We start from the raw sequence: 20,589 nt of genomic DNA on the forward strand, positions 1-20,589 counted from the left end.
CCTTGTTTTACCTGTTCATGCATCAAAGGGCCAAAGGGCTGGTATAATAGTTAAGATTTTCCAGAGAAACAGAACCAATAGATGGTGCTGAGACATAGATGGTTAGACCAATACGTAGTTAAGTAGACAGGCAAGTGTTTATTATAAGGAATTGAATCTCACAGTTATGGAGGCTGGCAATTCCTAGAGCCGTAGTTGATACACTGGAGACCCAGGAGAACAGATGGTATAGATTCAGTCTGGAGGCCAGTGTGGTCTCAAGACCAAGGAAGGGCCAATGGTTTAGACCATGTCTGAAAGCAGGAAAAATTGATGTTCCTGTTCAGAGGCACTCAGGCAAGAGGAGTTCCCTTTTACTCACAGAAAGGTCACCTTTGGGGATCCCTGGGTGGTTCAGCAGTTTAGCGCCTGCCTTGGGCCAAGGGCATGATCCTGGAGACCCGGGATCAAGTCCCATATCGGGCTCCGTGCATGGAGCCTGCTTCTCCCTCTGCCTGTGTCTCTGCCTCTCTCTCTCATTCTCTCTCTCTTTCTCTCTGTTTCTAATGAATAAATAAAATCTTTTTTTTTTTAAAAAAAAGGAAGGGTCACCCTTTTTGTTCCACTCAAGCCTTCAACTGATTAGATGAGGCCCACATCAAGCCCAATCTGCTTTACTCAATTTGCCAATTCACGTGTTAATATCATGTACAAACATGCTCATGACGCATGCAGAATAATATCTGACCAAATGTCTGGGCACCTAACATTAACCATTGCACTTGGATTGATTCACTGTGTGCTGCTATGCACATGGGTTTTGCAAATGGCTTTAGTTCCTGGGAAGCTTTTCTTTCATCCCTGCCTGCTATGTCTATGCCTTTATTCTGCCTCTAAGTTTGTCCCTTTCTTCCCTTTCTCCCTCCTCTCTTTCTGAGAGGAATTTAAGGCAGTTTACACATTTTGTTTGTTTTCACTTGCCTGTTGCTTTCTAAATGTTCTCAGGTCGATAGGAGTGGGTGTGGGTCAGGTACTCTCTTTGGTGACCTTGGCCCCCTCTCCTTGGACCTTGAGAAGGGCTCGTCTGGGGGTGCTTGGCATGGTGCCCCCGCCTTTCTCTATAGAGGAGATGCACCTGATCTATCATCAGGGCTTCTTATGTTTTTAGCAGCCCAAGAGTCTGTGTAAGGCTGCACTGGTCACAGTGCTCAGTCAGACAGTTTCCTGGTGACTGTGGCAAGTCCCGGCTCATGCCTAATGGCGGTGGCCAGCTACCTAACAGGATTTGGAGCATGACTGTGGCGTCAGTATTCACTGAGCTGGATTTCCAGCTGGCCAGTTCCATCCGTATTAGCCCCACACTTTCATTTTTCAAGACATGGAATCCTAGATCAAGAGACCTGAGATGCCGTCTTGCTCACAACACTCCTGTAGATGTGAACTCTGCAGCCCGTGCCTTCTCCCCCTTGCCATCTCCCCCTGTGCCATAGCCTCTTCTGACCTTTGGAAAGAGGTTCAATTGTCGCTTGGCTCTTATGGGATGTCCTTTTTCTTTATCTCCCTGTTCTCACTCTTGACTGGTGAAGAAACTGAGTCACATGGTGTTTCAAACCTCACCTGTGACTCTCAGAGATACATTTACTTCACAACCCAGCACACACACATACACGCACACAACTGAAATACTGTCCATCTATTTAATATTACAAACTCTGGCATTATCTATTTCTATTCTATTCTATTCTATTCTATTCTATTCTATTCTATTCTATTCTTAGTATTTAATAATTTAAAAAAAATTCCTGGCCCCAGACTACTCAACTAGATATAGGGCTCCTGATGGGGAAGGTTCATGGTCTGAAGGAAACTGGCCTGTGGTGTCAGCCTCTCTTGATCCCAGACCCAACGGGTCATTTCTCTTCCTCGGTGTTCCTTCTGCCTTTCCTCCCACAGCTTCTGCCATCCTTCTCAACTCCTCTCCCCAGGGAGGCCCCTCTCCCCACTGGCCCTGGTTCCCGAGGCTCCTTGCCCTCGGGGAATGGCTGTCCTCCCCGCTGGACTCGGAGCTCACTGAAGGCAGAGATTCTGATGGCTCGTTCTCACCTGTTTCCAAAGTAGAGAATGGACTCAAAGGGAGTGCCTTTTCTCCCCTTGCCAGATGCTCCCCGGATGCCCTGTGTAACCTCTTCCTTCCATCTCTCCTTCCCCACCTTTGTTAGTTCCTGGCCCAGCTGAAGATCATGGACTACAGCCTGCTGGTGGGCATCCACGATGTGGACCGGGCGGAGCAAGAGGAGATGGAGGTGGAGGAGCGGGCTGAGGACGAGGAGTGCGAGAACGACGGACTGGGTGGCAACCTGCTCTGCTCCTACGGCACGCCTCCCGACAGCCCTGGCAACCTCCTCAGCTTCCCCCGCTTCTTTGGCCCTGGGGAGTTCGACCCCTCCGTTGATGTCTATGCCATGAAAAGCCATGAAAGTAAGTGGGAGGCCACACCTGCTCCGCCCAGCCCTGCCCCCATGGCCTATTGTTTAGATACCTCTGGGATCTGGACCCCCCACTTCATTCATTGCTGACTTTGGCCTTTTCCTGCCTCCGGGCTCTCTTACCAAACCACCTCCAGGAACTGTGGCTTCTGGGGCCCCCAGGGTCCTTCTCTGTCAGGCTTTCCTTCACCTCTGCTTATCCTGGATGTCTGAGGCTTGCTTCTGCCCTCCTTCACGGTTCTGAAACCTTCTACAGACTGTCAACAAGAAGAGAAGAGCACTGAAGACTTGTGAAAAGGGCCCCATTAGGATTCCTTTCCTCAGGTCCAGAGCACTAGGGGTGGCTCTGGATCTCCGGTCTGCAGGGTTCTGGAGCCCCTGCTTTCTGCTGTTCTCCCTGCCACCTCTCCTTCCTTCCCTGCTCTAGGTGCCCCCAAGAAGGAAGTCTATTTCATGGCCATCATCGACATCCTCACGCCATATGATGCGAAGAAGAAAGCTGCCCATGCTGCCAAGACAGTGAAACATGGGGTAAGTCCTTCCTGCTGCCTCCAGGCCCCCTGCCTCGAGACACCCCACCCCCCCAGGCCACCCAGGCGCTCTCACTGCTCTCCCTGCCAGGTGGTTTGCCTAGTGGATATTCCCTGGTTCTCAGGCCGGCGGGGCTGAGCTTCTGTGGCTTTTCCCTTCTGGCTGGGCACTAATAGCTTTGGAAATGCCCATGCTGCTCCCCCAAGAACCTCTTCCCCATGGACTTGAAGCTCCTCTGTCCAAACAGGAACCTGGCCCCAAGATCCCAAGTCTCTCCACCACTTCCCCACCACCTTGCCCCTCCTTCAGTGGGTGCAGGCTTAGGGTTGTGAGTCAGAGGAGCAAGGCCAGGGTAACTCTGAGTGGGAACTGCCGTCTGGACATAGCGTTAGGCTCTAAGGCCGAGCCAGAGGCTGCTGAATCCGCCGCCCCTCCCACTGGATCCTTCCAGTAGCCTCCCATTTGGGGCCATGAGCTCCACCTGAGTCAGCCTCTGTGTGTTACAGGCGGGGGCCGAGATTTCGACGGTGAACCCTGAGCAGTACTCCAAACGCTTCAACGAGTTCATGTCCAACATCCTGACGTAGTTACTTTCTACCTTCAGCCAGAGCCAGAGAGCCGGATGTGGGGTCGGGTCAGAAAAGGGAGAGGGTAGATTTGGGCTGGACGGGAGGGTGGGAAGCAGAGTCAGAGTCGGGGGACGGGAGGGCTTTGGTGAGGAGCTGGCCGCCTGTGAGGGAAAGACTAGCTGGGGGGCAGGAGAGATGCTGCGTGAGCTCTCTCGGACTCACAGGGTGCGCCTCACCTTCCGCTCACCCTTAATTTTCCTCCCATTTGACCCAGGTTGAAAAGGGGTTTCCTTTTTGTTCCCTTGTAACCTTTTACAGTACCTCGGGGCTAGAGATGACTTTGTGGGTTTATGTGGGTTTCTGAAATCTCATTGCTCCAGGTTTGCTATTTATAATGATGTATGTCATCACCCCATCACTCTCCCCATCCCTGCTCTACTCTGGGTTCCCTTTAGTTAAAGAGGCACCCCATGGACCTGGCCAACGGTCCAAGTGCTCTGATGCCAGAGAAGAAGAGGTCAGACACCTCAGCCCTGCTGCATTTGATCATGTCTGGATTAACTTTTTTATTTTACGGAGTTTTGTGCACAACTTCCTCCACCTTTCGCCTCGGATCCAAGTGAAATGTTACCTGATTCCTCCATGTAAATGCTGTCCTCCCGAAGGAACGTTCCAGATCAACATCAGGCACCTTGGATCAGGAGAGATCTCCCAGGGGCGTGAGTTCATCCTCATGGGATGGTTAGGGGTGGGGGTAACGGCTGGGCTCTTGGACAGCTGGTTCTCACAGAACCCCGCGAACATCACCCAGGCCCCTGGCTCCTGGCGTTCCGATGTCCTGTCTATAATGCCTGCCTTTCGTTGGGTCAAGAGGAACTAGGGAGCCTCTTTACTTATAGCAGGACCCCCAGAAGCTGATGAGTATCAAATGAGGTCTTGTGCCCTCCATCTGTTCACTTCCTTCTAACCTTGGCCCAGGTGCCCTCCCTTGTAGTTGAGCTTTTAGCTGGGGCACATCTCCACGCGCCTGGGGTGCTCCTTGCAGAGATACCTCTTCAAGTGCCAGGGCTGCCATGTAGATAATCTGATGCCCTGTGCCTGTGGTCTGTCCCTCGGACGGTCTTGGCCAGCAGGGAGCGCCCCCCCCACCTTGGAAGGTGGCACCCATGCCTGACGTTGCTTCAGAGTTACTTGATGATGGGACCCAGGAAATCACATTTGGAGGCCTGATACAGGGATCGACCTGGCGCCAGCTTTGGGACTATTTTCCTTGATGCCCGGGTGTCAACTTTTAGCAGATCTGCCATCCCCGGGCTTCCTCAGGAGTGGCATCCTGCAGCTTCCTTCTGGGTCTCCACCCACCTGCTGAGCTACCCAGATCTTAGAACTGAGCCACATGTCATTCTTGATGCCATCAGAGCAGCTTGGTCTGGCTAGGAGAGAAACAGCCTTGTGTTGGGGGAAGTACATTCCTGCATCTTCTCACCCCCTCACCAGGAACTGGGGATTTGGGATGAGATATGGCAAAACTTGTAGATAACCCCACAGATGCGAAGAAAGTCTGTGGAAACACTGAATGGATTGCTTTCCTGTGGCTCCCTCCAAACCTGGCCAAGCTCAGCTTCCGGAGCAGGAACCAGCACTGTTTCCGTGACCTCCCCACAGCTTTTAAGGTCAGGGAGGAATGGAGGCAACATTTTTGGACTCCACAGGGGCTTGCTGGCACTGTTCTGGAAAGGGCAAGCAGGTCAAACAACCACCCTGGCCCCAAGAAGGGGCCGTAGGTAGCTCTGAACATCAGCAGCAAGACCACCAGGTGATTTGGGGAAGAACGTGGCACCAAGTGGTTCATGGAGAAAACAAATCTGATGTAGGAAGGGATTATGTAGAATAATGTTTGGACTTGATTTCCCCACCTCCTAATCAAGAATGAAAATTTGGATCTGCCCCTCGAGAGGCCCAACATCTTCAGAACTTGGCAGGCTGTCCTTCCGTGGCTGCCACAGCCTTGGGCTCCCACCGGCTTCCTGCGTTTGGTCCACTGATCATGTTGCCATCATGTGTATGAAAAGTGTAACGTAACACAATCCATCAGTTAAAGATGAGCTACCAGGTATCTAACTTCTTTAACATTGAGTTTTTGTGGGTTTTTTTTTTTTTTATATATATATATTGTTTACATTTTGAGAGTAGCATTCTGTTTCAAATGCTCTTTGTTTTTCTGACAGTATTGTTGTTTGGGCCGAACATTTGAGCTGTGGTTGGGTGGATTTTAGATTTTTTTTTAAAGGTCATTGTCTGTGCTTCTTCAAAACCTTGGGTTTGGCTCTCTAATTCCTTTGCCATTCAAATGTTCAAGAGCTATTTATCTTGGTTTCTGTCAGTTTTCTTTCTCTTTTTTGGAATGATGCAGGTATATTTGGTTTGTGGTCTGAATGTGGAGAAAGGGAACTGACCCCCAAGCTTTTGTGTGCCCCTACTCCTTTCCTGAGCCCCACTGTTCCCTCTGTGGGGGCCCTAGAAGGTGTCCAAGGGCACTACCCTCAGCCCTCCTCTCTGGAGCCTTGCAGAAAAGCTCCAACGGTCTCCCAGCAAGCATCCCAGAATAATTTGGGGTCTCCCAAGAACAGGGGTGTAGGAATAGGACATGACTGATGGGGTGAAGCCTGAATGGAGAGAAGAGCAAGATTCCTCTCCACCACCCCCACCCCTGCCCTGACCGCCTAGCCAGCCACAGCTTCTCCCGTCCTCAAAAGTTTGTGGCTGAGACACCAGCCTCCCAGGCCTCCCAACCAGAGCGAGGCTTTTCTGGAAAGTCTGCCTCGACCACTAGATGAAGGCCTCTGGCCCTCGTTCCTTTTCACGCACCAGAGTCTTTGTCTCCCAGTGCAAGCTCCTTCCCTGTGCCCTGCAGTTTGGGGGTCCCGGGCAGAAGCCAGCAGTTCCAGGAGCAGACTGAAGCAGTGCTCCATCTCTCCTTCTCTAGCTCAGGGGTTACTGGTCTGTGGCTGTGCTCAGTGGCTCCCTCTAAGTTCCCACCACAGGCAGCTCTTCCTCCCCTCCTCCTTCCTGTTTCTCCTGCCTATGCTTTAGGCCTCAGACAGGTCCCCCACCCCCACCCCCGTAGTGCTCAGGACTGGGGACAACAGACTTCTGCCCTAAGAATCTGCCCTGGGGAGGTGGACCAAAGACCCGGGACTTTGCTCAGCAGCCAGCCCCACTCCCCCAGTTGTCTTTTTACCAATTCTTGTTGGGAGAGAAAAAAACTTCAGCACTCCCTAGCATTTGAGTTACTCAAGTGTTAGGGGCCAAGAGGGACCTTACAGCTCGGGCTTTAGAGCTGTGGTTCCCCCAAGTCTAGGGACCTCACTTCTTTCTGGCAGAAATGGAGGGTCCGGCCTGAGCACAGGAATCCTAGGGAAAACCTATTTGCCCCCCAAATCTACCAGCCATCTGCAGGGGGCAGGGACATGGCCCACCTTTCCACCGAGATGTGCCACCTATGAATAGTGCCTCCAAAGAAAAGAGGAGATTCAGCTGCCCCCACTGGGTTGTCTTGAGATCCTTGGGAGGCTGAGGAGGAAACTTCAGAGGATTCCCTTCCCCTGCTCAGAGCTATTTCATGAGTTGTGAACCAGCAGCCTTTAGGGGGAGGCCAGAACTGCTCGGCACATCCAAGCATCAGGTCAGATCATCGTCATCAAAAAATGTGAATGAAGCTTAGATTCACCTCGTGGGGGGCGGGATACACTAGCACCCATCAGATGTACGTGACTTCTCAGTTTCTCACTGCGACCTCCATTTTTTTAAATAGGAATTTTCAACCCCTTGTGCTTGTCTCATGTCTGCTCGAACAGTTCGAGACCCTATTACTGTTTTAAAATGCATGCACGTTAAGATGAATCTCCAACCCAAGGAACAAATAAAACTCAAAAAGCTTTGTGTACACACCTGTCACGTGTGAGTCCTTTGGAAACAACCCTGTTTTTCAGAATTAAAAGGTTTGGGTCCCAGTTTCAAAAGTTGCTTGGACAAAATCCGTGTATGACTTGAGTCTGGAGAAAGGGTATATAGGCTGGGACTGTGGCCACCTACTTTCAGACCTGGCTAATAAGCAGGGATTAAGGGCACAGGCACCAAGCTGGTCAGGTATTGTGACCTCACTGTGCACATTGAGAAATGGACAGATTGCTCACCTCTCACTTCCAGCTGTGTAAAACCAACACTGGCTAGGAGCCACACACATACACCTGTCCCAGCTCTCCCTTGACCAGCTACATGGCTGTCTTTGAACAGGTCACTTCTGTGTAGCTCATGTTCTCCATGTAGACTCTTAGCTTAAAAATCTAGGGGTCCTCCCAGTGTGGTCCTCCACCAGCAATAGCAGTAGCAGCTGGGAATCAGAAGTGTCCAGGTCCCGCTATAGGTCCAAATCGGAAATGGTTTTAGCGGGCCCTCCAGGTGATTCTGATGGAGGCACAAGTTTGGGAGCCACTGCCACAGGTTGCAAGCAGGAATCATTTGAGAAGCTTTTAGGAAAGACAGACCTTTAAAAGCCAGTTAAGTCACAATCTTGAGGGATGGAATCAGAGTAGCTGTGTGACTAATGTGCAGCTAAGGTTAAGAAACGCTGATCCCCAAGTTATTACTTGTGGCTACCTGGCCCAATTTCTACCTGAAACAATGAAAGATTTAAGAGTTTTCCAGTAGAACGGAGTGAAAAAGGATTCTAGGCTTTGAGGTCAAATGGAATAGGAGTTTCCATCTTTGCTCTACCACTTATTAAAGTGGCCCTGAGCAAGTTAACTGCCTTAAGTCACCGCGGTGATTAAACTCTAGAATGTGTAAAGCACTTTGTGCAGGCCTAGCACACAGCAGGCACTCAGGAAGTGACTTGTAGGTGTCATCCCCACTGGCGTACCACTAGGGAAAGCCACCAGTCAAGAAGAAAACCAAGGTATACCCTGGGTAGCTCCTTTTAACTGCCCAGATGGAGACAAAGATCCCTGGTAAAAGACTCAAACACAAAGAAACAGAAATGAAAGAAAAACTATTTATTAAAAAAAAAAGTAGTCTCTGGGAACGGAGGGTTAGTCCATGCGGGCCTTCAGTGTCCTGGTGGTGATTTTGTCCTTCTCACTGCAGAGGGAGAAAGTCACAAAACATCTGTACCATTCTAGACTGCAAAACAAAGAGCTGTGCTGCCAACTCTCGGTGGAAGTGTCTTGCTCGTGTTACATTAGCATTAGCTTGTCTGCCTGGCCCGGGAGGAGGAAGGGGAGAAAGGCAAAAATGGGGAGCCTAGATTCTGGGCCTGGCAGTGCAGCCCTCAGAGAAGGGCAGGGGCTCCCCCAGGCCCAGAGAACAGGGAGGTGTGTGGTGTTTCGTCCCCAAGAACATAAAGGACCCGAGTGGTAAATTCTCTGTATCAGCCCCACTCTGCTTTTCATGATAATTAAGCAAGCTATCCTGTAACAAAAGGGTCCAAATGCTTACTTTGGGATGCACCCAAGGAAAGCTATCGGGAGGACCTCTATTTCATCCAACCAGGATCCTGGTGACAGCTCCAGAATTACTAAGGGGGAAAGGGAATGGTGGGGAAGAAGCTGGCTGGGGCTGGAAAATCCGTTCCCAGAGCTCAGGACATCACCCAGATGTGCCTCAGAATGTCACCCAGAGGCAGGAGCTGGGCGAGGAGGGAGTTCCTTAGAGTTCTGATCAATCTGCAGGAGTTCTGCTGTGGCTCATCCCAACACAGGTCCCTGAGACCTTGGGGACACTTAGGAAAGAAATGTCAACTGTGAGCAAGCGGGGAGGAACTCCGGGTCATGGAGCCTCACCTGACAGAGGGCAGGGGACCCAGGAGAGGCTCCTTGTTGCCACCCTTGGAGAGGCACAGATTTCTATCCCAAGCCAGCCACAACTGCCTTTCCTTCCTCACCCCTGATCAGGGAGGTGGGAAGATCGGGTGTTTGTTGGGGAGAGGAGAGGCAGGTGTCTGCAAAGCTTCTAGACTTCTCCCCACTCATACTCACATGATGTGGACAATGACTCCCATGCCTGACACCGCATCCCGATCCACAGCATTCAGCATGGCTTGTGAGATGGTTTCAAACAGGTGTTCTGGGTCCTGCCAACAGACCAGAAACCTCAGACTCAGAGCCTTGGACCCTAACTGGGTTTGACCCCTTAATTCTCTTTTTATAGGCTCAAGGTACCCCCACTCTGCCTATCCCTGTGCCTGAAGTGAGGGATGGTTCCCTGGATGTGGGAAGCCCCATGAGCTCCTCCAAAGAAAGCAGGGAATGTAAGGGAAAGTGAAGGAGAATTCAAGCCCTGAACTTCCTCCACTAGCCAGCAGTGACCGGGGCAAATCACATGTCCCTTCACTAAGCTCAATCTCTTCTGTAAAATAAGGAGAATCCCTGTTCAACTTCCATGTGCTTTACGAGTTGTCTATGGGCTCTCCTCCTGGGTGTCACAGGTATGTCAGAACCTGTCCACAAACCCACACCCCGCACAAACCTGTTCCTTCCACATCCTCCATCTTGGTTAGCTTGGCTAGAAAACTCCGATATCTGCATTATCTCACCACTCTCAACTGTTTGAGGTGACCAAATCCTCTGGACTCTGGCTGTCCCCGACCTCCGACTCCCTCTCCCAACGACCTTTGCTCAGGTCTCACTCAGTGCCTCCTACAGGTGACCACGAAGCCTACGAAGCCTACGGCATCTACCTGCAGGCTCTGGATCCTGATTGCCTTTGATATCAAGCGCTAGGAAGAAGTTCAAGCTCTTTGGCACGGCATTCAAGGCCTTCTGAAGTCTCAGCCCACTCTTGCTCTCCACCATCATCTCACCCCACATTTGGCCCACACTGCAGCAGCCACAGCAAGTTCTCCATCACTGAACACACCTGGCCCCTCCAGTAACTTCCCACAGGCTGTTTCTTCTGTAAGCCAGGCCCTTTTCGCTTCCCTGATTCCTGGCAAACTGCACTTTAACACCAATTCGGGTGTCTGTCTTGCTTCATTAGCTTGCAGTAAACCCGTGAAGACAGACTCCCTGGTCCCCAGGGCCCGGCAGCGCTGGCACGAGAGCCAGCCCTCACTATCAGGCACCATTCCAGTCTTCATGTCTTCCTCACACCACTCCCCCTAAGGTAGGCTACGTTATCATCCCCGTCTTAACAGCAGGGGCAGTGGAGGCACAAAAAGGTAAAATGACTTACCTAAGAACAGAACTAAGTGACAGGTGGGTCCAGGTTTCCAACCCAGACAACCTGGCTCTGGAGCCCATTCTGTTGAGCTTCCTCTAACCCTACACCTGTTAAACGTCTATTTGATGAATGGATGCGAGAACTCTGTAAACCCAAGGTCAGAAACTATCTTTTGTTGCAGCAAATATCTGACTGGGATCTCCTAACAAAAAATGCTCTCCCCTGGAGCTGGCCTGCATCAAGCCCTGGCAGATGGGGTTTCTGGACACCCTCGCAAGGCCCAGCAGCTCTTGCTTTCTCCCATGTCTCCTCTTATCACATGCCACACAAACACGTTTCCCCCTGATGGCCAAGGGGTGGACAGCTCTGAGCCTAGCACTACTCCATGCCACCAACTTACCATGTTGGGCTCCCAGAGGGACTCGCACATCCCATACATTTGTTCGGAGCAGGTGCCACTGACCACAAAGTCATCAGTCACCATGGGGCAGCCGATGAGGTCTAGAGAGCAGATGAAGGGCTTAAAGGTCTTTGGGTCCAACCCAGCGATGACTGGCTCTGTGTAATAGGGGCCAAACCTGTGAGGGCCAGGAGCAGAGAGAAGCCACAGCTCAAGAACATTTGCTTTCCTGCTCAGGCCTACTCAGACAAGGCCCCAGCTCAGACCCGGGGAGGAACACAGAGGGCCTATCTGGGAAGATCCACTTTCCCGACGTCAGCTTTTATTTATTTAAATTTTTTTTAAAGATTGATTGATTGATTATTTATTTATTTATTTATTTAAGACAGAGAAAGGCAGAGACACAGGCAGAGGGAGAAGCAGGCTCCATGCACGGAGTCAATGTGGGACTCCAGGATCATGCCCCAACCTGAAGGCGGTGCTAAACTGCTGAGCCACCCAGGCTGCCCTGTTTTGTTTTGAACTCTATACACCCAACATGGGGCTTGAACTCAAAGACCCCAAGATTAAGAGTCACCTGCTGTGGGACGCCTGGGTGGCTCAGCAGTTGAGCGTCTGCCTTCGGCTCAGGGCGTGATCCTGGAGTCCCGGGGTCGAGTCCCACATCAGCTCCCTGCATGGAGCCTGCTTCTCCCTCTGCCCGTGTCACTGCCCCCTCTCTCTGTGTCTCTCATGAATAAATAAATGAATAAATAAATAATGAATGAATAAATAAATAAAATCTAAAAAAAAAAAAAAGTCACCTGCTCTACCGAGTAGAATAATGAATAAAGAAATAAAATCTAAAAAAATTATGAATAAATAAATAAATGAATAAATAAATAAAATCTAAAAAAAAAAGTCACCTGCTCTACCATGAATAAATAAATAAATAAATAAAATTTGAATAGATTTTCATGAATAAATAAATAAAATCTAAAAAAAAAAAAAGTCACCTGCTCTACCAACTGAGCCAGCCAGGTGCCTCCCCATACAGCCAGCTTTGGTTCACCCTTCGCCACCTCCTGGCATCTGAAAATGCTCTAAGACTTCTTTTCCCTGACACTTGCCTTCATATCCTCCTCACGTCTGACCCTCTCTACCACACTCTTTTTTTGGGGAATTCCGATTTCTTCTCATCTTCCTTATCCTCACCAAAGTCCTGGCACCATTCAATTCTCTAGTCATACATCTATCTATACCTCTACTCCTTTAGAAAGCAGCTTTGAAGCAGTTCATAAGAAAAACACTGAAAAATAAAATGAAACCATGAAAACAGAGACACTCAGACCGAATCCAAAGTTTTGTTGTGAGTCTCCTGGCAGGCAAGGCAAAGGACACTCATCGAGTTGGGTTATTTCCTTGTCTGCCTGTGCCAACAAGGAAATAGGAGATTATCAGTTACTTGTTCTGGGGGACGCTTAGATGGCTCAGTAGTTGAGTGTCCGCCTTTGGCTCAGGGTGTGATCCTGATCCTAGGATCAAGTCCTGCATCGAGTCCCGCGTCGAGCTCCTGATGGGGAGCCTGCTTCTCCCTCTGCCTGTGTCTCAGCCTCTGGGTATTGCTCATGAATAAATAAAATCTAAAACAAAAACAAAAACCCAAAACCTTGTTCTAGATCCTGAGCTTTTTTTTTTTTTAAAAACAATGTTTTTTTTTTTTTTTAATTTTTATTTATTTATGATAGTCACAGAGAGAGAGAGAGGCAGAGACACAGGCAGAGGGAGAAGCAGGCTCCATGCACCGGAAGCCCGATGTGGGATTCGATCCCGGGTCTCCAGGATCGCGCCCTGGGCCAAAGGCAGGCGCCAAACCGCTGCGCCACCCAGGGATCCCTAGATCCTGAGCTTTGAGAAGAATTAATCTCTGGAATCTCTCTATAAAATACTCAGAAACTAAAAAAAAATAAAAAAAAAACAACTCAGAAACTGACCACTATTCTCAATAGAAACAGTAACTAAGATGTTTTGTCTTTACTTATCCCATGTCTTATACCAGTTCTCAGTAATATCTAAGAATATGGCCTTCAATTACAGCTCTACAAAAGAAAATTCTAAAGACAAAAACCTAGTTAATTGTAACATGAAGGGGTTGAGACAGTGTGCTTTGAACCCTTGTTTCTTGAACAGAAGCCTGGGTATCAACTTATTTAAGAAATTTAAAATCCAGGGGCACCTGGATGGCTCAGTAGTTGAGCGTCTGCCTTCAGCTCAGGTTGTCATCCCAGGGTCCTGCGATCGAGTCCCACATTGGGCTCCTTGGTCAGTGGGGAGTCTGCTTCTTTCTCTCTGCCCTTCTCCCTTATTCATGCTCTATCTAAAATAAGTAAGTAAAATCTTTTTAAAAAATTGAAATCCTGTATTTAGTTTACAATAAACTGTAAATACATATAAGAATATTCTAGGGATCCCTGGGTGGCGCAGCGGTTTGGTGCCTGCCTTTGGTCCAGGGCGCGATCCTGGAGACCCGGGATCGAATCCCGTATCGGGCTCCCGGTGCATGGAGCCTGCTTCTCCCTCTGCCTGTGTCTCTGCCTCTCTCTCTCTGTGACTATCATAAAATAAAAATAAAATTAAAAAAAAAAAAAAAAGAATATTCTAGATTATTTGGGCGACTTTTTTTTTTTTTTTAAGATTGCATTTATTCATGAGACACACAGAGACATAAGCAGAGGGGAGCCTGATGCAGGACTTGACCTGAGCCAAAGGCAGACGCTCAACCACTAAGCCACCCAGGTGCCCCTCCAAGTGACAACCTTTAAATACAAAACACAGTTCAGGGTCAGCATTTAGATATCAAGTCACACTGACCAAGGTTCCACCTGAATGTAATAACTTTTACGGACAATGTCTCACAAAGAGAGGTACTTGGATGGATTCTCTGGGACCATGGGAAGTTGTTTCTTTGAAAAAGGCTTTGCACATTGCTCAAAGTTGCAAATCACAGCACTAGCCTATCCTGCTGGAAAGTCACTGACTTCAGCTGGGCTTATAGAGAAAGCTCCTGGCTAGCGAAGAACCTAGAATTTTCCAGGTCAGCCTCAATGTTCTGCGTTTTTCTTATTTTCAATAAACGCAATAGCTAAGTTGGTAGAGCATGTGACTCCGTTTGTGGGTTTCTTTTTTAAGTTTACTTTTTTATTTAAAGTAATCTGTGCACCCAATGTGGGGCCTGAATTCACTACCCTGGTTGTGAACTCAAGCTCTATGATGGATTTATGTAGAATTTACTTAAAAACAAAAATATGAGCCATTACAAATATACCTAAATGTGAGTTATCTTTAGGACTGTGTAAGACATTGTCCCCCTCTATTAATCAGTTTTAAAAGTCATTTAGGCCTTTGTCAATTCAGGATTTTGATAAACATGGTTACTATACATGGCAGACAATACACATCTGAGGATAGATATTACCACACCTAGAAATACGCAATCGTTTTATAGGTTTTTAGATTGTACACTAAAAAGGCAACAGTATTGCTCCACGTATGGAAATGGCAAAGACTTAGTTGTAAGAGCTAAAGAGTACTTCTGTAACTTTTCCACAAAGTTTGAAATTATCGTAAAATAAAAAGTTTAAAAAGAAAAAAGAAAACAAAAGAATCCCACTTGTCTTTCTGCCACCCAGTGTAGCCCAGAGATGAGTGGAAAAGTCCCCGTGGGGCTCTTCTTTGATTTCTGCTTCTGCACTGGATTCTGTGCCTAGGCCTTTACTTTCCTCATCATGAAGTCTTCAAAGAAAACTCCATTCCTAGGTCCCGAGAATCTAGTGCCAACAGAATTAGCTCTGGAGTCAGGATGGCTCCTGGCTGGGAGACTCCAGGGCACTCTCTGGAAGGGTTAATTCTGTTGCCTGGAAACAAGTTTGTCTGCTATTTGCATTCCTTGTCTTCTTCTGAAGTAACTGTTCCTGTCCTATTTGGTTATCAGAAAGGCCCATGGAAAACAGACCCAAAAAGTAAGGTTATCACCCTGCAAACAAGAAACGGGAGGCAGAGGAACCTTCCCAGGCATCTCCCCATACCATGTGCCTACTCGGCCCAAGGTTTCTGCATTCCCCAAGTCCTAGGCTACACTCCGCTCACCGTTTCTCATACAAGAGGTTGGCCACCATGCTCATGAGTGTGTAGGGCTTGATCTGCCGGCCTTCCTTCAGCTCATACAGGTTTAGCCGGAACTTGAGACGCTGGGCACTGTGACAGAAGAAAAGTCAGGTAGTAAGTCACAACTGAATGGTCCCCTGGTGTCCACCCTCTGGAGGTCAGGATGTATGTAGGGAGACACACAATTGCCTCCCCCTGCCAAGACTCTTCTCTTTCCCTCCCAGTGATTTTTCTCACCAGAAATCCAGCCTCACGTCCATGTTTCAGATTGTCCAACATTTACCACCTGTAAACCTACCATTCTGTAACACCTCTCTTCCCATACCTTTTGCTGAGGTGAGGGGAACTAAGGAACAGATTTTGCCTTTCTTTTTTAAAATTTTAAAATTTTTATTTATTTATTCATGAGACACACAGAGAGAGGCAGAGACAGAAGCAGGCTCCCCATGGGGAGCCCGATGCGGAATTTGATCCCAGGACCCCAGGATCACGACCTGAGCCAAAGGCAGTCGCCCAACCACTGAGCCACCTAGGCATCCCCTTTGCCTCTCTTTCTTGAGGGACAATTTATATACCATAAAATACACAGCTCCTCTACACTCTTGGCAAGAGTCTACCTGCAGACACACAGATGGGAAATGACAGTCTAAAGAGCAGTGGACCAAGAAAAAAAAAAAAAAAAACAAAATGAAAGAAAAGAAAGAGCAATGGACTGCAAGAGCTGACCTAAGCCTTCGTCCTCCCACTTAATTTTACCGTCTCTAAGACAGGAACACAACAAATCACTAGGCAGTGAGGCAGTGTATGGGGGGACGATCAGGTGCTTGGAAGACCACAGTCTTCTGTGCGTTAAGCAGCAGCTGCTGTACTAATGGCCTGGGAGGTGCATAAGCAAAAAGGTGGGGGATCCCTGGGTGGCTCAGCGGTTTAGTGCCTGGCTTCAGCCCGGGGCCTGATCCTGGAGTCCCAGGATCGGGTCCTACATCGGGCTCCCTGCATGGAGCCCGCTTCTCCCTCTGCCTGTGTCTCTCTCTGACTCTCTCCGTCTCTCATGAATAAATAAATAAAATCTTAAAAAAAAAGCAAAAAGGCCACACCTCCTCCAGTGCCACAATTCAGAGCCCAGGATAGGCCCCTGCAGAGGGCAGACCAATGCGAGAGCTGCCAGAAGCAAAATGGTGAGTCAAAGGAAACAGAACAAAGCCTTAGACAAAACATGAGCTTCCTTACAGGTGAAGAACCTGATGCCTAGCAAAATTACCAGTTACTGCCCACAAACACACAAACTTGGTGAGAAAGCTTCCTGAAGAAAAGGAAGGAAATGGTGTGAGGGGAATGCCCGTGACTGGGGAGAGAAAGGCTGATGGGGGCCTTTAAAGGGATGGGAACTCAAAGCTGTCACCTTGATTCCACCAGGATCTGGCTGGAATCTAGGAAGAATTTCTAAGTCCTGTGTTCTTGAGACTGAGGAGCTTCAAGGGGAAGGGGAAAGAATTCTCTGACAAACTTTCATCCACATTAGTGAACCATTGTCTTGGTCTTCTAAGAACTAAGTACAAGAATTGCTGTTCCTTGAGACGCCTGGGTGGCTCAGTGGTTGAACATCTGCCTTCAGCTCAGGATGTGATCCCGGAGTCCCAGGGTCCAGTCCCATGTGGGCTCCCTGCATGGAGCCTGCTTCTCCCTCTACCTGTGTCTCTGCCTCTCTGTCTCTCATGAATAAATAAAATCTTAAAAGAAGGGATCCCTGGGTAGCTCAGCGGTTTAGCCCCTGCCTTTGACCCAGGGCATGATCCTGGAGTTCCGGGATCGAGTCCCACATCGAGCTCCTGGCATGGAGCCTGCTTCTCCCTCTGCCTATGTCTCTGCCCCTCTCTCTCTCTGTCTATCAAGAATAAATAAATAAAATCTTTAAAATAAAAAAAATCTTAAAAAGAAAAAAAAAAAAAGAACTGCTGTTCTTCAGGCCACCAGCTTCCTGCAGGACTTGCCACCTGCAACTACATCTTCCCTCTTCAAACCCTATCCTGATTCTTTCCCTTTGGCCTCTCTTCTTCGCCCATTGCCAAATATACAGTTAGTTAAGCTCTCAAACGGCAGCTAATTTTTCTCCTCTACATATTTGTCTCTCCAAAATCTGTTCCCACAGGGTTAAATGATCACCAGAGTCTCACCAGTCCTGAGATACATAACTTCAAGATCCCAATTGCTTGAAGGTTGTTTCCTACTTGGCTTGGCTTGTCCCTTTCAAATTAGTGTCAAAATCAGTCATCACCTTTCCCTAAAACTAGTCCTCCCAATTTCCATATTTCAGTCAATATGCTCGAAACACAAATCATCTTTAAAACATTTCTGGATTGGGATCCCTGGGTGGCGCAGCGGTTTAGCGCCTGCCTTTGGCCCAGGGCGTGATCCTGGAGACCCAGGATCGAATCCCACGTCAGGCTCCCGGTGTATGGAGCCTGCTTCTCCCTCTGCCTGTGTCTCTGCCTCTCTCTCTCTCACTGTGTGCCTATCATAAATAAAAAAAAAAAAAAAAAAAAAAATTAAAAAAAAAAAAAAAAAAAAAAAACATTTCTGGATTAAAGACTATACTTTCGGGATCCCTGGGTGGCGCAGTGGTTTGGCGCCTGCCTTTGGCCCAGGTCACGATCCTGGAGACCCGGGATCGAATCCCACGTCAGGCTCCCGGTGCATGGAGCCTGCTTCTCCCTGGGCCTGTGTCTCTGCCTCTCTCTCCCTCTCTCTGTGACTATCATAAATAAATAAAAAAAATTAAAAAAAAAAAGACTATACTTTCAGAGATCATTTCTATAGTTTGTTCTCTAAAACATTTCTGGATTACTTACATGTCATGTACTAATCTAGATGCTAGTAATAGATAAAAAAAGACACAAGCTCCACTCTCTTTTTTTTTTTTTCAGCCCTAAGTAATTTTATTTTTAGTGAAAACATACTTCACTACTGTAAGTGGAAAAAAAACAAAAGCCAGGATCATTTTGTCCCAAATAGAAGACATTTATAAAATTAATACAATGAAAGCAAAACAAAGTTATTAAATTCAAGCTAGAGCCTGCAGAAGTCTGAGATCTGCTCTCTGTTAATAAAAGAAATGAACAAGTTGGAGAGGGGTGTTGAAGACATACTAGCAATTGACCAAGTCTTTCTTCCTGTAGGAAGCAGAAATTTAGAGATGAAATGCTGTCTCATGGTGATCGCGTGCGATTTACCACTAAAAGATTCTTTGAAAATCAGGCCAAATAGTGGTAAACAACATTGATGCTGCTTCAGCTGATAGAATAAATGCTTTATGTACATTTTTTTAGGTCATCTTCTCACCACCTAGGAGGTCAGCATGATCATCACCACCTCAGGTGGGAGCTGAGGACTCAGGAAGCAGCTGGGTCACCCCCACATCAGAGCCGCTGTAACTCACCTACCGCATGCCAGCCTAGGAGGGCTTAGCCTCCCATGGGAAACTGGGATGGAGGGGGTGCATCTGCCAGTTATCAGACCCCAACCTTGGCCCCACAGGACTGTCATCAGCCCCACTCCATTGAGTCTGCTGGGGCAGGGTGATGGGGCTGGAAATGACAAGCTCCACTCTCAATGAATGACTCTGTAGTCTCACAATATTCAGGCAGCCACTAGGACTGGTCAGCAACAACTCTCAGAAACACCGTCCTTTCCTTTCCCACCACTACCACCCCGTCAGGACAATAACCCTCATTCCTGGACCAACACAAGAGCTACCTATTTCATCTCCCAGATTCCCCCTCCTTTCAAATCACACAGCCTCTATCCACATCTGGAGCCTCTATGACACATCTAGCAGGTAATATGCGTCAGGTGTATGCTGGGGTTAGTTATCTTTCTGTATGCGTTTCCCAACTAAACCTAAAGTTATTGAGGGACTGCCCACAGGACTGAAAGAGCCCTGCACTGGGATCCTGGATGACATCCATTAGCTTTCCTCTTGGGCAAAAAGCTCTAAGACTCTCAGTTTCCTCATCTGCCAATGGGACAGCAATAGGGTAATGTAGTTAAGAGAATTAAATGAGTCCATGCATGTAAGGTGCTCTGCGCAGAGTCTGGCACTGAGTAAATGCTGGTGCAAGCTGGTTAGGACACAATTCTGCAAGGTTTACGGTGTCCGGCAAAGTCTCGGATTCACTGGTGCGGTCTGGTACATGACTGATACCTGGGCCACTCAGGACGCTAGGCAAGGCTAGTCCAGGAAGAGGCCCGCGCGTGGGCGGGGACCCCGACACTTACACAGTCTGGACATCCGTGGCGAGCCCGGCCAGGCCTATGTACAGCCGGTCACCCATGGGAAAGATCTTCTGGAAGTCCGTGGTCACCATCTGGGCCTGGATCCCGAAGCGCCTGTCGGCAGCGATGGCCACGCAGTTCTTCCCCTTCATGGCCATGACGGCCCCTCCATTATAGGACATAATAGACTGCGGCAGACAGAGCGAGGGGGGCTCAGCGCCAGGGGCCAAGTGCGGCCAGAGCCCCCGGCGCCGCCCCTGGCCCAGAGGCGCCCGGACACCCCGAGCTCCAGCTCTGTGCAACTGCGGGGAGCCGCCTTCCGCCCCTCGGTCCTCACCGTGGTCCGCTTACCTTCGAACTCCCAACGACCACCGAGCCCTCTCCGCCTCCCACGCCCCCCAGGCCCCCCTCGCCGTTCACCCCTACCCCGCGTCCTTCTGCTCGCTCCCCATCTCACCATGGCTGCGGTGCCGAGGGACCCCCAATCGCCGCAAGCCCACTCTACCGGCGACAGCCCTCACCGCGCAGCCACCCCTGCTGCCCTCCCCTACTAGCCGGAAGGCCGACCCTTCCGGGACACTTTGACTTCCCATTGGCTGAGGCTCTCCGTCAGTCGTCGGTGCCGGAGTTTGGTTGAGAAGCCAACGCCGAGAACGGGAAAGCGGAAAGTGAAAAGTCACTGTGAGTGCGGAAGAGCCTGGAGCCGCGTTGCAAGCTGGGATCGCGGCGGACCTGGACTCCGGACGCCAGCGGCCCGGGGCGGGGACCTGTGAGCACGTGGGCTGGGGAAGCCTGAAGCGTCCGCGGTCCTAGCTGAGGAGCCGGGGTGATGCTTATGAACGCGGCGTGTGCGTCGACGTATTACTCACGCTAGCTTGCTTCATTTATTCACTGCAGAGATACATCTCTTACGTGCCAGGTACTTTGCTGGGCTCTGGACATTCACTGGCCTAGAACGATGCCTGGTGCTTAAGAGGTGCCCATTCCGTAA

General features: G+C 49.2%; 2 protein-coding genes and 1 pseudogene across 2 annotated transcripts in view; 2 read left to right on the forward strand and 1 right to left on the reverse strand.

Annotated features, from left to right (window-relative positions):
* PIP4K2B (phosphatidylinositol-5-phosphate 4-kinase type 2 beta) overlaps positions 1-7,511 on the forward strand; it is a 28,472-nt gene extending 20,961 nt beyond the window's left edge. Inside the window, exons 8-10 of the mRNA XM_055326251.1 lie at positions 2,199-2,457; positions 2,893-2,996; positions 3,503-7,511. Of these exons, the coding sequence (XP_055182226.1) occupies positions 2,199-2,457; positions 2,893-2,996; positions 3,503-3,583 (444 nt within the window). The 3' untranslated portion in view covers positions 3,584-7,511. The remainder of the gene's footprint in view (positions 1-2,198; positions 2,458-2,892; positions 2,997-3,502) is intronic.
* A 1,093-nt stretch (positions 7,512-8,604) lies between these two features.
* Positions 8,605-20,175, reverse strand: PSMB3 (proteasome 20S subunit beta 3). Its single transcript, XM_055322333.1, has 6 exons — positions 20,056-20,175; positions 19,602-19,786; positions 15,309-15,416; positions 11,184-11,361; positions 9,601-9,695; positions 8,605-8,704 (listed from the first exon to the last, which is right to left on the reverse strand). Exons 1-6 carry the CDS (start codon positions 20,056-20,058, stop codon positions 8,656-8,658), a joined length of 618 nt encoding a protein of 205 aa, XP_055178308.1. The 5' UTR covers positions 20,059-20,175; the 3' UTR covers positions 8,605-8,655.
* On the forward strand, positions 18,113-18,209 carry LOC129518558 (small nucleolar RNA U3; annotated as a pseudogene).
* Positions 20,176-20,589: the final 414 nt, after the last annotated feature.

The sequence above is a fragment of the Nyctereutes procyonoides genome, unplaced genomic scaffold (genome assembly GCF_905146905.1).
Source record: "Nyctereutes procyonoides isolate TBG_1078 unplaced genomic scaffold, NYPRO_anot_genome, whole genome shotgun sequence".
NCBI lineage: Eukaryota > Metazoa > Chordata > Mammalia > Carnivora > Canidae > Nyctereutes > Nyctereutes procyonoides.

Excerpts from the sequence above, each read along its gene's own strand:
- PSMB3 (XM_055322333.1), bottom strand. Across the intron at positions 11,362-15,308 it reads AACCTCTTGTATGAGAAACG|GTTTGGCCCCTATTACACAG; the intron begins GTGAGCGGAGTG and ends TGGCCCTCACAG. Across the intron at positions 8,705-9,600 it reads GGAGTCATTGTCCACATCAT|TGAGAAGGACAAAATCACCA; the intron begins GTGAGTATGAGT and ends CTCCCTCTGCAG.